The sequence below is a fragment of the Amphiprion ocellaris genome, chromosome 22, assembly GCF_022539595.1.
Source record: "Amphiprion ocellaris isolate individual 3 ecotype Okinawa chromosome 22, ASM2253959v1, whole genome shotgun sequence".
Taxonomy (NCBI): Eukaryota; Metazoa; Chordata; class Actinopteri; family Pomacentridae; genus Amphiprion; species Amphiprion ocellaris.
Window position 1 is genome coordinate 12,041,616 of NC_072787.1, and position 20,537 is coordinate 12,062,152.

At 39.7% G+C, this 20,537-nt stretch overlaps 1 protein-coding gene across 5 annotated transcripts in view; it reads right to left on the reverse strand.

Annotated features, from left to right (window-relative positions):
• The window catches only part of tpk1 (thiamin pyrophosphokinase 1), a 77,867-nt gene that overhangs the window by 13,894 nt on the left and 43,436 nt on the right, over nt 1-20,537 (reverse strand). For 2 of the 5 annotated variants that reach the window (XM_035946426.2, XM_055007279.1), the window contains exons 7-9: nt 17,550-17,696; nt 12,845-12,956; nt 10,982-11,181 (exon numbers count right to left, since the gene is read on the reverse strand). In XM_035946426.2, coding sequence (XP_035802319.1) covers nt 10,982-11,181; nt 12,845-12,956; nt 17,550-17,696 — 459 coding nt within the window. The remainder of the gene's footprint in view (nt 1-10,981; nt 11,182-12,844; nt 12,957-17,549; nt 17,697-20,537) is intronic. The other 3 variants (XM_035946428.2, XM_023266224.3, XM_023266222.3) reach the window with 3 other exon arrangements.

Sequence of the window (20,537 nt, forward strand, 5' to 3'; positions counted from 1 at the left end):
ACCTGGATGACTGACAATCCACATCGACATCACCTAATAAATATCATGTGATATATGCACAGTCTCTCATAGAGCTATTAAATGTACACTGGCAATTTTTATATTTTAAATGTGTGAATTTAGAAAGTAACTTCACTGCATTGCTTAACTGTGACATTTTTCTGAAAGAGCTTCTAAATATGTCTTCCATCTGTTTATTGGATCTCATTGGTATGTTACACGTTTCACTTGCACTCTTCATATATCAATCCAAACCTAAGCATATGCTTCAAGTGTATTTGCTTCCCTCTCACGCACATATCTACTCTGATTATTCACTGGGTTCCATGTGATGCCAAAATGTGGCAGACTGACGTTGTGTAATCCAGATCCAACATTTGATCATGAGTTCACTGTTAACTGTCTTTGTTGGTCTTTTTAAAATAAATAAATCAACTTCACGTTGACTTTCTGTTGCAATTATACAATTTGTAAGTTTCTTCAGAAAGTTGCTAATCATGCTCTAGCACTATCAGCATATGCCACCATGCTATATATTAGCTGTTATAGCTGTTTCGTGCCTTCCATATTCAACAGATGTGTAATTCAGAACAAAACACTTGTACCTATATCATAAAAACAAATCAAGCAGGACTTAACTCTTGATTATGACTACAAAGAAGTGGAAAAGGCAACACGCTGTTAAAGATAAATCTTAGATTTTACTATACTACATCTTGTTATTACAATAACCAAATCCAAGATTCTCCTGAACTTTGTCACAGTATCGAATTTATGTTGATTTACTACCCAGCTCTGTGTGAGTGAATATGTATGAGCCTGATGATACAAAGTTATAAGGACCCGGTGTTGCTGAATGCTAGTAGCCTATTTGCATATCAAGTTGAATGGAAGGTTTACAGTAGGAAGCTTCCTCAGCCGTTTTGTCATCAGTGGGCTGACGGCCATTGTTTATTGTCCACAGAAGTTTCCTTCGTTTTTTGTCACATGCAAAACACACACACACATATATCTGTACACTCATAAATAAAAAGAATGTGCAGTGAAACACAAACAAGAGTACAATGAAATGTGCACACGCAAACATGCACACCCCCTAATGCAAAACACAAGCATATAAAAGATACATTCAGACCCGCCCACCCGCTCACCCACACAGTATGCAGGGAAGAGTTCATTTGTGGATGACAGGTATTCAAATTCGTTGTTCATTATGATCCACGCTAAGCCAAAAACATCATGACGAAGCAGGTTTTAACACACACAATCACACACACACACACACACACACATCATGCCAGAAGCCATAACTCAGACTGTGTTGCTGCAGGATGAAGGCTTTTTAATATTAAGCTGTCAGATGGGAGCGGGCTGAGTCACAAAGAAATGACTAAGGAGGTTTTCTGCACAGCCGGCACATAACGCACACACTCAGACACACACATTTAAGATAATATTCAGTCAGTCACAGATGGAGACCCACTGTCTCACTGACCTTAGTAACCATAATCATCCACGAGGGCTTTGCTTTTAACTTGTTGGAATTAAGTTTTGCGGTGATTTAAAAATCCTCCAAATGCACATTTAGAGAGCGTTCATTCGCTGACAGAACCTCTTGACCCCTATTTACTTCTTAAGGAACACAATAGATGGCAACCAACAAGAAGCATAATGGGAAATGAGGGTTTAAGACAAAGCATAAACCCTGAGGCATGTCATCTGCTATGGTTTTGACTGAGCACCACATTGAATCTCAAATCCACTGGAGATATACTTTTGTGTGTGTGTTGAGATTAAGTGGTTGTTTATTTCAAAGGCCAAGATATTGCCATTGGTTACAATGTGATGCGCCAGATGTGGCTTATGACTTTAACTGTGGTAATCCTAATGAAAACATTGTATATATGTCATTCAAATATTATTAAAGTCATATGTTCATTGTGAACATTAACACAAGTAAAGCTAAGGAAAAAAAATCAACAAAACACCTAAACATTTTAGATTCTTTATGACAAAACATTATTTGGAAATAAATTCCAAAATCATAACACAGCAAAATAAGAAGCTTTTTCTCGTCGTGAAAATCCCTAGGAGAGGCATTTTACCAACAGAAATGTTGAAGATTAGATGACTGTCATGACTTAGAAATTTAATTTTCGCTTTAAACATACACAGGCCACAAAAGCCATTCAAAGACATTGCCTTAAGACAGAGACAATTGATTACATGTGTCAACCAACTGAATGCATTGTTTAAAGCATTCAGTCATCTTTTCAAATACATTTTTAAAATAAATTTCAGTCACAGCGTATGTGTATGTTTGGCTTGACTATTTTGATAAACTAGAGAGGCACTCAGTGAGGGCACAATTCTACAGAGGCCAATAGTCCTTAATAATTATAAATAATAATAATAATAATAATAATATAGCCATTCATAACCTCCGTAGTGGAAGTAATGAATGCTTGAAGCTTTATGCATTTTAATGTCTTCCAAGAAAAGGTTGATCTCCCAAAGTGGTCTTCATGTCATTGATGTAAATACACTGAACAATTCAACAGAAGCATTACAAATGACAGCAGAGGTAAAAGGACAAATTTTAACATGAAGTCAACACTGAACCTTTGAACATGCTCTAGTTTCAAAAATATTTGAGAATTTTAGTCCAACGTGTCAGTTACTTTGCATCCTCGTTTAAATAGTGTCCACAGATCCAGACTTTTAAGCTGCAACAGCATCAAAGCTTGCAGAATCGATATGGAAGCCCCAGTTTCCCCATTATCCACCCACACCTACTATCTGTAACCAGATCCAACAAGATCCAACCAGATCCAAGAAACTTCTGACAGGCATAATGGCTTACTTATATCAAGAAAAAAGTATTCACTTAAAATTGTATCGTAATGGAAGGCCGTCATAAACATACACCAGTTAGTTTAACCTTTAAAATATACATTTGGTTATTAGTGGGTCAATATATTTTCCACATTCCATATGCATTCTTTTATAGTTTTGATGTCTTCTGTATTAATCTACAATGTACAAAATAATTAAATAAAAACCACTGAATGAGAAAGTGTGTCCAAATGTTTGATTGTTGGGGGGTGACTGGAAGCAACAATGCCACAAGAAAAAGTAGCAAAGGACCAGTTTATAGGATTTAGGAGGATTAGTTTGCATAAATGGAATGCAATATTCGTAATCACCTTTTCATTATTGTATAAATACCTGTAATTACGAGTCATTATGTTTTTCGTCTGCTTAGAGTGAGCCTTTATGTGAATCCTCCACCACAGAGCCACCATGTTGTGTTGCCATGTTTGCACAGTAGCCAAGAACAGATACACCACACACTAGAGGGTCTTTTGTGTTTTTACATTGAGGTTAAGGCTACTGTACATTCTCCTTCACCCTTTGACATAGAGGGTTATTCAGCTGGTTGCAATCTATAACCTCACAATGCCACTGAATCTTTCACACTGGTCCTTTAATTGCTTACACAAAGTAACAGCGGGCACTTTCTGTGCGTTTACTGCATCTGTGCTTGTGTCTGGTCAACTTGATGCACAGGTGGCAAGAGAAAAAAGAATGCAGAAATGTGCGGGTGTGTGTCAAGGAATGTAATAACCTTGACTTCATGGGTTTCGCCACAGTTGTTTCTCATTGCAACTGAATAGGGATGAAAATCATAGTAAACAAAACAAGTCATTAACATCCCAACTATGGTGCTCAGTGACTTCAATATGCAATATCAGTGTGTTTATGAGGCCAGGCTGAATATAATTTCAGCTCTGCAAGATTTAATGCCAAAAACTACTAAACATTATAATCAGTGTAAATAAATCCATAATGCTAGAGAGAGTGCAGAGCATTCCCCAATCTCCAAATAGCTGCAAGAATAATGCTGTGTTTGAACATGCACACACGCACAAACACAGTGTGATCTTAAGGTTGCTGTGCTCAAGCTGAGCATGTCAGTGGTTTCCAGTGGGTAGCTCTTCTCCTGCTTTCATGGCTGTGGCCACTCAATGACATCCCTCCATGTCAGATTAATGTTACAGTGGTTATTTGCTGTGGGCGGTCTACTGCCACTCATTTCTGTGGGGTAGTGCAAGGGCAAAGGAATGCACTACAGCAATGCAAATGAGTGGAGAAAAATAGAGGTTACGGCTATTTAATGCAAATAAATTGGCAGGGGTCTCATAGTATAGCTGGAGGCAACACCATCAACAATTGAAGGTTGGCCAACGAGAACTTGCTCTGTGTGTTTATGTGTTTATGTTTAGTATGGGTGCCTGGCCATGACCAATAAAGAGTGCACAGTACTCATCCTTAGTTTGCATAATTGCTGGTATCAGCAACCCAGCTTCAGCTTAGTAAAGGATATAAGAAAAAAAAGTGGTCTCAGTCTGAGTCTGCCATTGCTTAAGCTACAAATACTTAAGGTCGTAAGAAAGTGCAACATATTGCAAGACTTGGTAATGATATATACAGGCACTGGCCAATTCACAACAACTGTGAAATCAAATGCAATCCAATACAACAACTCTGCCGTGAATTCTCCTTTTACAAAGCTTGTACATTTTTAGTTTTTGTTGACACTGACAAAATTGTGATGTTTCGACATTGAGCCACAACATTAAAACCACTGACAGGTGACATGTACAACATTGATCATCTTGTAACAATGAAGTGTTTTGCTGGAAAAGCTTGGGTCCTGGCATGTGTATGTCACCTTACCAGGTACCACCCACTTAAATATGGCTGTAAACCAAGCACATTCCCTCATGTCAACAGCAATACCTGTCAACAGCGGCCTCATTTAGCAGGACAATGCACCACGCCACACTGCTAAAACTGATCAGCAACGACATGAGAAACACAACAAAGACCTCAAGGCACTGACCGGCCTCAAACCTGATCCAGAGACCACACCATGCAAGTCAAAAGACCCGAAGGACTTTTGGTTAATGAAATTTTACATCATACATTCTGTCTTGTATTGCTTCTTATATCCTGGACTTAAGCAGTAAACAGAAGCAGTAACACAGCCAGATTTCACACTCACACTATGCGTGGTTCATTCTGAGGTCATAGCTGAAATGTTGGATGTAAACTTTTAGAGCCCCTTTAGGAACACTTCATGTTTTACATTTACAGTTATAAATCTTAGAACTAAATTTTGTGCAGATGGAATAAGCACATGGAGCTAAAAACAAACATCAGGACGGGTTCCACAGATGGCCGTTGTATTATTTGGTTCAAAGAAGGAACAGATGCACTGGCTGACATTTTGAATAAGGACAATTTGAACAAACAAACCTAGAGACTTCTGGTGAAAATGTGCAAGATTGCAGAACAGAGGCGGATTGGGAGAGCTATCAAACAAAGAGAGAAGAATAGGTTTAAAGAAAACCTTCTAGAAGGTGCGGATGGCAAGTAAAATCTGCCTCCTCAAACTAGTGACCCGTTTGATCTATGATTCACGTATTTTCCCTGCAGTGAAGCAGCCATCAATAGGAGAGTGGAGAGTGCCTCACTAGATTAGTACTTCGAGGTGAGAGGTTGAATTTCATTCCCTGCTGAAATACTCATCACTGTTATGTTTCAGCAAATGATTTGCAAGTTTAGGTGTTCTACACAACCTCATCTTGTCACAAGCACCAATGTGTGCCAATTCAACTGCATTTTATTGATTTATTTTTTGACTAGTAGTTTCCTTTCCCTATATTTGCTCATTCATTAAAGATTGCTAGGAGGGGAGATCAGACCTGCGAAGATGGGTGGGGGCGACTGGAAGTAATGATATTAGAATAAGTGCTGTGATATTAGTGGTAGTATCCAAAACAGTGGTTGGTATTTTTGCAGATATGCCTTTTTCATGCCTTGTACTGTTGTGACTTATGCCAGGTTTTTTCCAGATGTCAAGTCAGTTCTAGCCTGACTTAGCAGGGTCATTGGCTAATGCAGCTCACCTGGGCCTTCGATGCAGTAAAAGCCGACGTGTTCACTCTAGGTTCCTCCCATTTCTCTATTTCGAGCCACCTAGTCCCTTCTTCCTCCTGCCTGTGACCCAGAAATGCATCTTAGCATGCAATCTTGAATGATGTCTCTATTCCTACAATGCATCTCGAGGATAGATGGAGGTAGGAGAGAGGAGGCTTGCTGGACGAGCTATGAGATGCACAGGCGTATTCTTGCTGTATCCTTTGTGGAAGTCGTTTCTACACTTGTGGCATACAAAAAAGGGGTATGGCACAAAGCTGTGGGAGAGCAGCTGACAAAAATGTGTATACAACATATGCTGAAAGCTGTCTTGAACACTGCTGTGCTCATCTGACAGTGATCATGAAATGCAGTGGTGGGTTATAAGAAAATATTGGACAGATGATGCAGCTGTACCACATGTCATATTCAATTGACGTTGCTTCAAAACAATGGCTGAAAGCAAGGATGTCTCATTTAGTGAAATGCCCATTGCCATACTGCTCTTTCTTTCTTGCCTCCTCCATTCACATCTCAGGTGGGAGGCACTCAGAAGCAGAGTCAAGAAAAAGAATCGCAAATGAGAAGAGGAGTCTGTCTGTCTTCTGTCTACCTGGTATCAACCATCAACCAGCACCCATAACACACATCCACCTGCAACTGTAGTGCTGATATTGCCGATTTCCACACTCCATTGTGGTTTTGTGTTAGTTCATTTGAATGCATTTCATTTCATTTAACTAAATGTCTTGCAAGAAATCACTGCTTGTTAATTTCTTTAAGCCACTTGGTGACACCACCTCCAAGCTGACATTGCTGGTTAAGGCCTGGATAGAGCCTCAAACCACAGCTCTGTGGCAGAACCAGAAACAAAAGCCCTGAAGCATGTCCAGGCAGATGTCACAGGCCACAAGCAAACTGCCGCCACAGTCACTCTGAGGCAGGAGGGGCAGCATAAAAATGACAGCATCCTCGCCTGCAAGTAATCGTCTCATTTGTCTCAATTGTCTTGTTTGAAGGAAAGTGGATGCCTGGTCAGGGCATAAAAAGAAAAAAGAAAAGCTCTAGGAAAACAGCTTACATGAATAAGTTTATGGCCTCAGTAAAATGTGTTTCAGTTGTGTTGAGTTGCCTGTATTTTCGATCGATTATGACATTTGTAAAGAAACTATTCCTGTCAACTTTTTAAATCAGACTTTACTGTGTATTTTGCACTGTCATTTGGAAAGACTACCTCTGTTTTGGTTTATTGTTTCAGTGTGTATGTGGGTGTGTGCCAATAACCATATAATAGGTTAAGAGAAAATAAACCAAAAAATATGAGGCTAAAGAAATTAACAAATACATACTCAACAATGATTTTCAAATTTCTCTGATTTTGAAGAAACAAGTGGAAAGGCCCAGAAGGCAGAACCTACATCCTGTCTAGCCTCACAGTATATCCTAACCTCCTCAGCTTTAACTGTCAGCTCTAAGCAGGGCTACACTGACAACCAATCACAGTGAATGGATGCAAATTCAAGACGGACAGCTTAAATTTACTCATAATTTACTCATGGTAAATGTGCCTTGCATCTGTTAGGCAGAAGCTTGTCAAATGTCTCACCAGAGACTGAGTGAATAACAGTAAGTCAGAAAATGATGAAACTGTGATACACAGGATGAAGCATTTTTTTTGTTTTTTTTTTAGCAAATTGGCAAGCATCTGCTACAATGAAACATCCTAGAGAAAGAAAGTGAATACCGCTGTGCAAACTTACTGTACTACAAAACCACCTTACCAGTGGTACCTTCTCTAATCTGATATCAAATAACTGAAACAATAAAAGAAGGAGCACAAAGGAGGAGGATTAGATGAGAGAATCGGGGAACAAGAACTTCTTGTAAAAAAGAAAGTGGAAGGAACTACATTACAGCTGAGCTTATATGTGCCCATCTGTGTGTGTGTACATAAATGCAAGCTGCTGTTAAAAGCTCCTACACACTTCTCAACAGCTTCCATAATCTGACATTTCTGGATGTGTTGGCATGCTCAAACATCAAATGAACCAAACGCCTGGCAGGTCTCTTTCTCACCCTCTCATATGACATCCCATCATCACTGTTTTTTTCCCACCCTGCTCTTACTTCTTTCCCCCCAAATCCGTCTTCTATCTCCTCACTTTTCGTCTGACTCAGCCACTCCTACCCTGTCATCTTTCTGTTTATCTCTCCTCCTACCGCAACCTCTTTACATTTCACCTCGCCAGACCATTTTGCAAGCTGCAGTTTTCTATTTAAGAGTGGCATCGTCGTTGCTGCTCAAGCTCTTATTAAATCAAGCCTTTACTGGATTATCAGATACGGTTTGCCATGTTAATATTTACCAAAGTGGGCTGGTGTTAATTGCTGCATCTGCTGAACAGAAATACTACAGGTTCTAAGGTTTTCTTCATCTTCAAATATACCCTACCATGCTCGCTGTTTGGCTTACAAAGTGAACATAACACACAAACTTTAACATTGTAGAACACCAAAACATTTCTATCACAGAAAAAAAAAACAAATTAAGGCAATCAGAACAGCAGAGTTGCAGGTATGACTATGTACATACAGGTCTTTATGAATTTACATCACATAAGCATATGTTTGTTGAGAGATTGCAAGATTTGTGCAACATCAAGGGTTTTTCTGATGAAATATGTTTATAGCCAGGAACTGTTTTAAGTAGTTTGTATAATCTGAGCAATTAATCAGTATAATTAGCTAAATAATTGGCCAATCAGAATTACTTTATTACCATTGTCATCTTAATTTTCCTCATGCAATGAATGCAAATAATATAGACACCTGCCTTGGAGAAAAGCTATGTTTATAAACTATATATGTATTGAGAGGATATTCATAATAATCAGATATTAATGATCACATTAGCAAAAATAAATGACATTAATTTTAATGTATGTCAGACAAAGAATATGCGCCTTCGCTGGGTTGGTGATCAAAACCTGGAAAATTGTGGTTGTACTGTATTCCTTTCTATGCATCACCTAAAACTGGAAGGGCAAGTTGTAAAATAATGTGACATATGACCACGAATTCTAAAAATTGCTCACCAGACATGATATCATTAAGGAAAATTGCCCTGTGCTACTGTCTAAACCTCATAACCCATCCTAATATACGCACAAATGCATGAATGCAAGCTGAAATGCATAGATACAGACACAACCAACAAAACCCTATGTGCACCATATATAGTGACAATACGTACTGACAGTTTCCTGGGGGGATTTTAGACTTGATGATTGAAAATGAATGTACAGAAAATGATAAGCTGCTCAGCTGTCACAGTATCTAGTAATGAGAAGGACAAGATAGTCAGAGTGTGAAAGAAGGAGAAAAGAATGAGAGCAAACCATTAGGTAAAGGGGAAGAACAGAGGGGAAAAAGAAATGAAGGTAGAAAGTGAGAGACACTGTGAATTACAACAGTGAGGACTGTGAGTGAGAGCAGTGCTACACATACCAGAATAACAGCAACTAAGTCCCATCTATCTGTTCAGCCACCACAAGACACTGCATTCACGACACTGTGCACAACATACACTAATTATTGAAGTCACTTCATCATAATATCGTACCCCCTACATGCATTGTTACATTTAGTACACTGCAGTCACTTCATTATTTAGTAGCACACACCCTTCCTTTAGTATCATTACCGCAGTGCAGTCTTTTTATTAGACAGCAGTCTCAACAAAGACTCTCTTGAGCCACAGCAATCCAAAGGCTTTCTCATCTGCCTCAGCGATGTTGCAGATGGCTGTTTCTCCTCTCTCCCTCACTGCGCAACAGGCTAATGACTCTGAAGAACTCCCTATGCAAAGCCAGCGCACTTGTCTTTCTACTGCAATTCCAGGTACAAGGAAACAAAATATCACAACAGTTTAATACTAGAACAGCACAGTATTCCCCCACAACTAGAGCCCTATCGGCCAGTTTTATTTTAAGTAATCCTGAAATAAATTTTATGGGTTCTACCTTTGCCTATGCTCCACTTCTCTGCTAAGTTTCATGAAATTTAGCTAGGTAGTTTTTATGTAATCTGCACTGAAATCACACTGCCGCTTTAATTCTCACTTTGGAAAGGTAATAAACTCCTGACTTTGATAATGACAAGTTCATAAGTTCTAAATATTTTCTAAGTATAACTACAGCTCCCAGACAGTTACAGCTTAACATTTACATTTATATTAAAATACTGAAATTAACATTTTAAGGCATTACTGGGGTTTTCAAATGTGTAATTAGCACAAAAAGAGATAGAAAATGTCAGTTGTGGTCAGGGTGTTGTCATTATTTATAAGTATGTTTTCTTGATGGAATGCATCAAAAGAAATTCACATGGTAAAAATTACCTAACTAAACTTTTCTTTCAAATAACTGATTCAACACCTTGTTTCTACAAAGCTGTGTACATATATGTGAGTCAGCCTGTACTCCATCCAATGTGAATCTCTGTGGTCCAACAAGTGTGCAAAACTCCTTCCATTTTTTTACGGTCCAATATTTGTGTTGTCTATGTTGAAAAATGTCCATTTTTTTGCAGTGGATTTCGGACAGACTGCACTGTGTGGCAGGAAGTTGGAAAAAGCTAACGTGCTATTCAGTTACTTGACTATGTTGACAGTCTAATTGTGCAAATGTAAACTGAAATGAAGCCAATAATTGCATAGTGGTTCATATGTTTCCTACCAAAATATTTCGCAAACGGGCTAAACACCTGGCAGGACAACCTCATGTCTTATTTGTAGCTATGCATAACTGCTCATATTTTTGTTACAGTAATGCCCATGTGCAAATTCAATAAAACTGGATGGTGGAAAAACCAATAAAATGAGCCTCTCTCCAATGCTGTGAAGTGCCTATCATCTGGACAGTAATGCATTTTCTTGCACTGAACACCAAACAAAGCTGTGTGGAAGCAAAGCACGAGTGTTTGTGAATTTGTATACCTCAGCTGACCGCAGATTATCTGCAAATTTCCTGCAGAAATCATCGAGCAGATTGCTTCTGTCATGACCTTCAGGATTTGACTGTGCTGACAGCGGTATGTTTTTCCTGCCGGTACCACGGGGCATTGACCCATGTGCTCCTACGTCCCAGTGTAGTTGACACAGTGTCTCAGCCTGGCCGTCGTGTCTTAAAGGGTCAGCTGAACAAATAAAAACAAAAGCACATTTCCCCTCTTACTCCTGCTGCTATCTGGCAATGTGTTTTCTAAAGGCCTTGGAGATATCCAGCTCTCAGCTTTCTGCCCACTGATGTGTACAGTGTCTGATCTGATTTCACAACAGTATAAATTATTGATAAAGCAACAAAAAGTGAACATATGATATAATTAACTAGGGGCAGGGGTATTTCAGCTCATCCTGCACTTTCCCCTAGAGTACAATAACCAGAAAAAAATGTTTACTCAATAACTGACTAAATTTACGCTCTGGATCAAAACAACATGACTCGCTGCAGAATTTTATTCTTTAAAGCACGAGTAAACACAACCTCTGGATGAAAACAAAAAAATAAAAAATAAAAAAACGTCTCCGTTGGGATAGAGAAGCTGTAATGGCTGACAGCCTAAAACTCTTTCGTTATAGAAAGATCATATATTTTTCATCACAGAAACTCTTTGAACCCAAGTGTGGGGTAACATTTCAACTTCTAAAGAGCCTCAGTGTCACCCGAGAATGGTGCTGCTCTGACTTGGGCTTCCCCAAGCAAACAAGTTGCATTGAAAACCCTGTACAGACACACATTTAGACAGTAAATACAAACACACAAACCAGAAAAAAAGGGTATTACATGATGCAATCTTGCTATATAAAGAGCCATGGCGTAAAACATAAGAAAAAAGATGAAATTCCAGATTTTTTGTTTCATATTCTGGTTCTTCCTTTCGACCTCACTGGGGAATCATTACTTGTAGCCTTCTAAATATGCATGTGGTTAATTATGCATCTTGTTATCACTGGCTAATCTGCATAGGACTCTCATGTATAAAGTCCCCCTCATTACCATTCAGAAAGCCACCTCACAGGTGTGCTGAGTAAATATACAACACAGTGTAGCTGATCAGAAAAAAACCCTAAAAAACACACACATATGCAAACAACAAGGTAATAAACAGGGCTGGAGAGGCACACACAGACACTCACTTATTTAAACACTCATAGAGACGTGTTCAAACATGCACAGGCACATAAGCGTGCTCACTCAAGTGTATAGATTCCCAGAAACAAGCGGCGGACACCCACCACCAGAAGCCGACGTATTATGCAACCCCACTGACAGAAGGTCCAGGTTTCCCTCGTATGGGTGGCAGTTTGGTCTGTGCCAACTCATTAAGAACACAGCTGGCCATGAGGGTTGGAGTGGGGGTAAGGACACAGGGGTCCTCAGATAAGTGTCTGATTAGATTTTCACATAAAGCCCAAGAACACTGAAAGCTCTTTGTGACACATTCTGTATCTTCAATAGGAAACTTGTTCCAAAGTGCAGCTTCATTTTACTGAAGAAAATGAAGCATATGTGCTTTACTGTATCTTTTTATGCCTGCGAAAAAGTTGTCTTCACTGTGAATGGAGAATTCAGCACTCAGTGCTGAAGTCCCTCTATAGTCTTTCCCCTCTGCAAAAAAACATCTTTTTTCTCATCCACAGTAGACTTGTTATCTCCGGCTACCACGATACATTCTACTGAGGCTGCAAAGTTTAGCAGCAAGGAAAGCTAGAGACTAATTACTGGCTGTGAAGCATCATTCAATGGCTAATAATAATAATAATAATAATAAAAAAATGAATAAACAACAAGGGACTCACTCAGGTTCCATTTCAGCCCAGTGGTGGTTGTTTGGCAGGGCCCTCCTACAGGAATGAGGCTGCACCAGTCTCCCTCCAGACCTGTGTTCACCTCCAGTCTGTGGCTGCCCTGCTGGCACACAGCATGAATGTGACAACAAATTAGTATTTATCTGCGTGTATATGTGTGTGTATGAAAACAATGACAAAACAAATGTGAGGTGAGACTTCTTCAACTTTTTCATCCCTGACCGAAAAACTTTGCTTCTCCACACAGGAACCAAGGCTCATTAAAATAAATTATTGCTCTTGTCAAAGCTTTAGCCCATTGTCAGTCCCTATCAACACTTAAATAGAAGACCTTGCCATTTTGAATTATAGTCTATTTTACAGCGTGTTATGAGAAGTCAAAAGATTTTCATACTGACACCCATAACTGTACTAAAAACCAGCTTCAAACTTCAAAAAAAAAAAAAACAGTACAGTTATGAATACCTCACTTGAAGTTAAGAGGCAGTGCATACTGTAGTCTATTTTAGAGTTTCAGAGGGAACAGTTTCTATCTTGGATGAGGTGGATAGCTGGCAAGATTAACATGCATCTCCCAATGGTGTCTGAAAGACAAATGAGGAAAAGTTTTTGAGAAGAGTGACATTTTATAAAGTGCTCTGCAAAAAGAATAAACATGAACAAAACTAGAAAATGTCACAGCATCCCTTTGAGAAAGTACGACTGGGAGACAAAAAGCAAGAGAATTACAGTGTAGGTGGAAGCTAGTGTCCAACTCTTCAGGCTGAATAATGACTTTGCTCTGAATGCACTGGCTATAATAAAGCCTGGAACATAAAAAGGTCAAAACAAAGTTTCTCTCATTCATGGTGTACAAAAAAAGATACAAGGAAACACCACAGTCTCATTACAGCACATGCACATGTATTTGGTGAGGAAACAGTGTGGCTGCATGAAACCATAAAGTACAAAGCACCAACCCTTTGAATATCTTCTCAGTCAATATATAAATGAGGGATATATCTTGCATATATTTTTATTAAAAGCAAAAAAAAAAATAAATTATGTTCATTAGGATCAAGTCTTTACAAATTCCAGAATTATTTATTATGGAAACAATCACTTATCAATAAGAAAAGACTGGATATCACTAAAATGTCAACTAAATAACCATCCGAATTTAATAACAACCACCTTCTAATGAGCTAAACAATAATAAAATGAGCTTATTGATACCTGCCAAGTATGTTACAAAAAGTCCTGCAATTATATATTGACCCTTCTATTTACTGTTGCCTTTTATACCTAAATTGCTATACTTTAATACGAAGACAAAAAATGTTGACAGCCACAGCTCACATCAATCATCTTAAGAATCATACAGAAAAATGCAGCAAATACAGACACACTCAAGTGAGTGTTTGAAATCTTTAAAATGTGACAGGTTTAAAGTAGAGTTCCCTTTGCTTGGCTTCTTGGTGGTTCAGGGCCAGAGGGAAGGAATGATGGGAAGATTCGAAGCTTTGGAGCTTTTGGTGTTCAGGAAACAACCCTCAGGTTGTTTTCTATACATAAACACGGTATCTTTGTGTAAGTGTGTCACAATGAGACAGTGCATGAGGAAAAGAGAAAAAAAGAGAGCAAGTGCACGTGCATCTACACATGTGCACGCATATGCAGCAGGGGCTTGAATAAGGCAGAATAAACATGAATATAATGTTTTCAGATTCCCTTTGTGTTGTATCTACTACTTTTAGCTGAAACTGTTTTTGTAAAATATACAGGTTTGCAGGAATAAGCTCGCCATAAGCATATGTGCACAGCAATGAGAGGATTTGGGGAAATATTAAAAAAGGACAATATTTTAACCATGTAAAATGCAAAGCAGTAGATCTCTGCTGCTCTCATCCGTCCGATATGTGTAGTATTGATCGAAGTTGCACTGCATAATTTTCCCTTCTCAAATCAGAATTTGCAACATATTCACCTTCAGATAGCTGCAGGGATTTAATGAAGTGAATAAAAAGCTTTGAATGCAGAATAAAACAGATGTGGACAACATCTACTGGAAGAATCACTAATAATAATTCATAGATCAATGCAGAAGGTTTTACCAACATTTCTGCTTCAAGCACAATAAATATAATGTTTTCATGCCCATTTACATGCATCCACTGGCTGGGGAGTGAATAATTAAAAGGATTTATTTACATTTTAGTCTGTATTCAGTCACTGCCGCACATTTGCTCAGAGTATTTAGTTGGCTTTTGCTGGTAAAATCACCCAAGTGGCAGCAGATTGACAGACGTAGTTCAGAGACGTCTGTTCTCTGCGCACAGTCTCCCACCTGTTCGCTCGCCTACTCCCACTTGTTCATTGTGCACTTTGCACTTGGCACCAAAATACCAAACAGATGCTCAAGGTCGGGAAATTAACAAACTGTCTGAACGCGGCAAAAATATTTAACCATCATGTTAGAATATAATAGCAAAAGTATTGTATTTGTTGTCTTGCTCTAAAGGATTCATTTCAGTATAGAACACATGATACTAGGCAAGTTCTTTACCACTTGTTTATATTTGTTTCATATTTGAATGCCACAACTTGCTCCAGCAGAAAAGTTGGAGGTGAGTTACATATTTTAGGTATCGCACTTTATCATTTAAATCAGCTTCTGCACTGACAAGTTTCACTCCTCAAAAGGGCATCAGGTAAACAAGCTTGTAGTTCTGACCCGGAGTGTGCGTGTGTGTGTGTGTGTGTGTGTGTGTGTGTGTGTGTGTGTGTGTGTGTGTGTGTGTGTGTGTGTGTGTGTGTGTGTGTGTGTGTGTGTGTGTGTGTGAGAGAATGATTTATAGCATGGATTGAGCTGACACAGTGTTGTGCATTGTGCGTCCCACAACACAGAGCAGGCTTTCTCAAGCATCTTCAGGGGGCTGGGATACTAATTTAAGTAAATGTGGCTCCGCGTGGCCCTCCGACCGAGACTCAATGGAGCAGATAGCAGGAGGAAAACAAACCAAGCACATGAACTCAGTGCAACTTGTGTCTTTCTTTTTCTAGATCCAAATTGAGTAAATTTAGCACTACCGTGGGATTTAGACTGATTAAAACATCCGCTTTTCATGTAGGGACTCAGAATCAAAAAGCTTGCAGCCCTTACTGTGTCCCTACCCATAATTTAATAAAAGACATGAGAATTATGCAATGCCCTGAGCCAGCTATAGAAAACATATGACTTCTGCAGATTTCCCAAAGATAGAATAATAATACTTAGACACCTCATTTGGGAGGCAAAAGCTAAAACAAACAGACACAGCCCTAATTAAGTCAGAACATATTTGTGACTCTGACATGCCCTGATTTAATTAAGATGAAGAAGCATATCTCAGTCATTTTATAAAATGTGTAGGTTTAATGGCATATAATTATAAGCAGCTTTAAGACTATACACTATATTTCCAGGTGGTGTAATCTCCACTTGTTTAATTTGCTAAACAGATGGTCTTCATTTTTTGTCCATGTGTGTTTGGTGGGTGTACAGCACATCGACATCTCTGTAGGTATTGTTTGTAGCACCAAATCCTGAAGCAAAGCACGTAACGAAGCTGTGATTGCACTGAATACGGGTGGTGAGGATATTTGGCAAAAGTTGTAAACACTTCAATTACAGATGTAACTCGAACAAATAGCACCGGGCCCTTCGAAGGTTGTGTTCACCTTCATGTACAGGAGTCTGCGTTCATCAGTCGCTGGTGAATTGGAGCTGCGTTGACAAACGAGCTTAATTTACCCTCACTGAAGTAAGATTAATTGGAGGTGTCGAGGTATGAAGCAGCAAATGACAACACGCCTTTGGAATAATGACAAGAAGTAGTGAGAGAGTGTATGAGGGAGAGGTTTACTTAAGGTATTACAAGGTGTCATCAGGAAGTGTGACAGTTAGTTGTTTGTCCCAAAGACCTCGCAAATAAACAGCACAAGGGGGAAAAGGAAGGGCTATAAAAGAGCAGCGTGGGTCCCAATTGGTGGCCGCTCAGCCCACTTGTAAACTCAATCAACTGAGAAACATGAGAAAGTGGCTAGCACTGAGGAAAAACAATTCGGGAGCATCAAAAGAGACTCTCGCTCTCTCATTCACAACAGCAAATTGGGGCACCATAAGAGCAGAGGAGTGTATGTGTATGTGTGTGTGTGTGTGTGTTTTGAAGTGATTATTTAACAAAGAAACAAAGTGTTCAACACTCCAATCAAGGTGGAAGCAGAGCAAGGAAAAGAACATTTTTTGAGAGAGAACAAGAAAATGAACAGAAGGACGGGGAGAAGGGTGATTAGAAGGGCCAGGAGATGTTACAGCAGGAGAGTCGAATGTTGGTCTGGTGTGGAAAAAAATGCACTCTGGGTCTGCCTGTGTGGACAGTGTTTATATGCAACATAAAAGAAAGGTTAGGTAAGTCCACCTTTAGCTCCATGAAAGGCGAAATACTGTGGAACTGACATTCTAAGAGGTATGTGTGTAGGGTTTTTAGCTTGTATTTCATTTTATACATGTGAAATAATGGTCAGTTGGCTCTGTAGCTCAGCAGACAGAAAACTAAACGGAAAATACTGGCTAGGAGGACTGCACAGTAGTATGTCTATGCATAAAAGTGAGGACTAAGCAGACAGATGACTTTATTAATACCACAGGGAAATTGTGCGTTTATAATATACTCACGGGTCTGAGTAGATATGCCAAGCTCGTTTCCTGTATGATCAACAGAGGGAGTCGAGTCATGGACAGAGCGTGATGGAGGGTCTCCACAGATGCCATTGTCTGGTCAAATCTGCCTGCCAGACCACCCAGTGTCACTATAGCATCCACCTGGAAAGACAAACAGAGTTTATTAGGACACAAAATAGTGCAACGGTTTAATAAAGTGGTCTGGTTATCTGGCAGGATGCTGCTATTTGCTTCACTGAAGCACCATGAGATTAGGTTTTGCCAAAGTGACAGAGATGGCTGCAGAAAAACAAAAAAGAAAGAGAAAAAAAAAAAATCCAAATTCACCTAATACACATTGTAGCTCACAATTACACAAATTGGCCAATGGCTGCTTGCTTTTAGGGAAATGCATTAATCCATAAATTTAATAGGAAATGTTTGGGCTTTGTAGATGGACAAACTGCAAAACATATTTTTTTATTTAGTAACCGTAAAATTGTAAACGATTCTTCAGAAGAAATCTGTGGATGTTCTCAGTCATCCAGGTCATGATAAGTCTCAAGCAAGCATAAGTTATGGCAACTGGACTAACCTCGTGTGAGTCGAAAACGTTTCACCTCTCATCCAAGAGGCTTCTTCAGTTCTGAAAGCCTGGTGGGGAGTACCAGATATTTATCCACCAGGAGGGTGGTGGCAAAAACAAGTGGACAAAGACCCGAAACCAACAGACTCGACTTTACAAACAAGGTCAGAAAAATCAGCTTAGACCCTGAGGAAACTATGGTTTCATATGACGTGACTTCGCTTTTTACTTGCATTCCCACTGGAGATGCAATACAGACAGTAAAGAGAAAACTGTTGCTTGACAACTCTCTGTCTGAGAGGACCAACCTCTCCCCCGAACAGGTGTGTGACCTCCTTAACCTTTGCCTCAGCACCACTTATTTCCAGTACAACAATGGTTTCTACAGGCAAAAACACGGCTGTGCCATGGGATCCCCTGTATCCCCCATTGTAGCTAACCTGTACATGGAAGAAATGGAGATTGTGGCACTGAGAACATTCAGTGGCCACTCCCCGAGGCACTGGTTCAGATATGTGGATGACACATGGGTCACCATCAGGAAGGGTGAGGTCGAACCTTTCACAGAACACCTCAACTCGGTGGATAAAAACATCAAGTTCACAAGAGAGGATGTCCAAGACAACTGTCTGGCGTTTCTAGATTGCGTGGTACGCATTGAAACCAATGGGGAACTCAACATTGAGGTCTACAGAAAACCCACTCACACAGACCAGTACCTCCTGTTTGATTCACACCACCCACTAGAACACAAGTTGGGGGTGATCCGTACCTTAAAGCACAGAGCACAGAACATCCCATCAGAAGCGGATGGAAAAAGAAGGGAACACAAACATATTCACTCTGCTCTTCAAACTTGTGGCTATCCAAACTGGGCTTTTATCAAAACAGCAAAAAAGCGCAAGGAGGATAAGAAAGACGAGGACCACAAAAAGAGAAACAACATTGTCATCCCCTATGTGGCAGGAATTTCAGAGAAACTCAGGAGGATCTTTAACACCCACCAGATCCCAGTACACTTCAAGCCCAGCAACACTCTGAGGCAAAAGCTGGTCCATCCCAAGGACAAAATTCCAAGGGAGAAACAGAGCAATGTGGTGTACGCAGTGCAGTGCAATGAGGAATGCTCTGACCTGTACATTGGAGAGACTAAGCAGCCATTACACAAGCGCATGGCACAACACAGGAGGGCCACGACCACAGGCCAGGACTCAGCAGTCCACCTCCACCTCAAGGAGAAGGGGCACTCCTTTGATGACCACAAGGTGCGCATTCTAGCCAGAGAGGACAGATGGTTTGAGAGACCAGTAAAAGAAGCCATTCATGTCAAACTAGAACGGCCATCTTTGAACAGAGGAGGGGGCCTCAGACACCACTTGTCTCCCACTTACAACGCCGTTCTTAGAGCCCTCCCAAGGAGGTGCAGCCATCTGTCCCACTTGCAGTCAGGTGACCCCCAACCACCCTCCTAGAGGGCTGGGAGGGGTAACGACCGCCCATCAAAGGCTAACGACTCACATTAACACCTAACGAGTCTGTTGGTTTCGGGTCTTTGTCCACTTGTTTTTGCCACCACCCTCCTGGTGGATAAATATCTGGTACTCCCCACCAGGCTTTCAGAACTGAAGAAGCCTCTTGGATGAGAGGTGAAACGTTTTCGACTCACACGAGGTTAGTCCAGTTGCCATAACTTATGCTTGCTTGAGACTCTTCAGAAGAAGCATGCATATAAAACACAACTAGAGGGCTCTGGCAGCTATTTTTAAGAAACAACAACAAAAAAACATTTATATTTGTTGAATTTGGTCAAGATTGGATGAAATTTGTCCATATATGTTTTGCAGATATGGATAAAGTCAGCAACCAGAAGTACTTCACCCAAATTTCACTAAATTATATTAAATTCAGTTAAGCAACAGACAAGAAATTGGACCATCACATTACAATATATGTTTCATCATATTTCTCTGGATCACGGAGGTTTATTGATGTTCATAAACCATTAGAAACCCAAGAATATCCCACAGTGGTTCTTTGCTTTATATATTACATATGCTTTTTTATAAGCCGATTCATTTGCTTTTAATTAGGCTCCGTAGCACTTAATGAACTTCAGTCCCACAGATAAGCTCAAAGACAAGCTCAAAGATCAGACAGGACTTTGAATCAATCTAATTCATTGTTGCTTTTGGTGGTTTTGTGGGATTTGTTGACAATAACAAAAATATAAAATCCTGAAATCTTAATCATTTAACAGAGGAAAAAAAAAACAAACAAGTGCAACAACAAAAGCCTTTGGGATAAGCCAGCTATAAAAGAAACAAACAGCAAGGACACCAACATTAGAGAAAGAAACAAGATGGAAAACAGATCCAAAATTTAAAAAAAATAAAAAATCTGTGGCAGATCAAAGAATG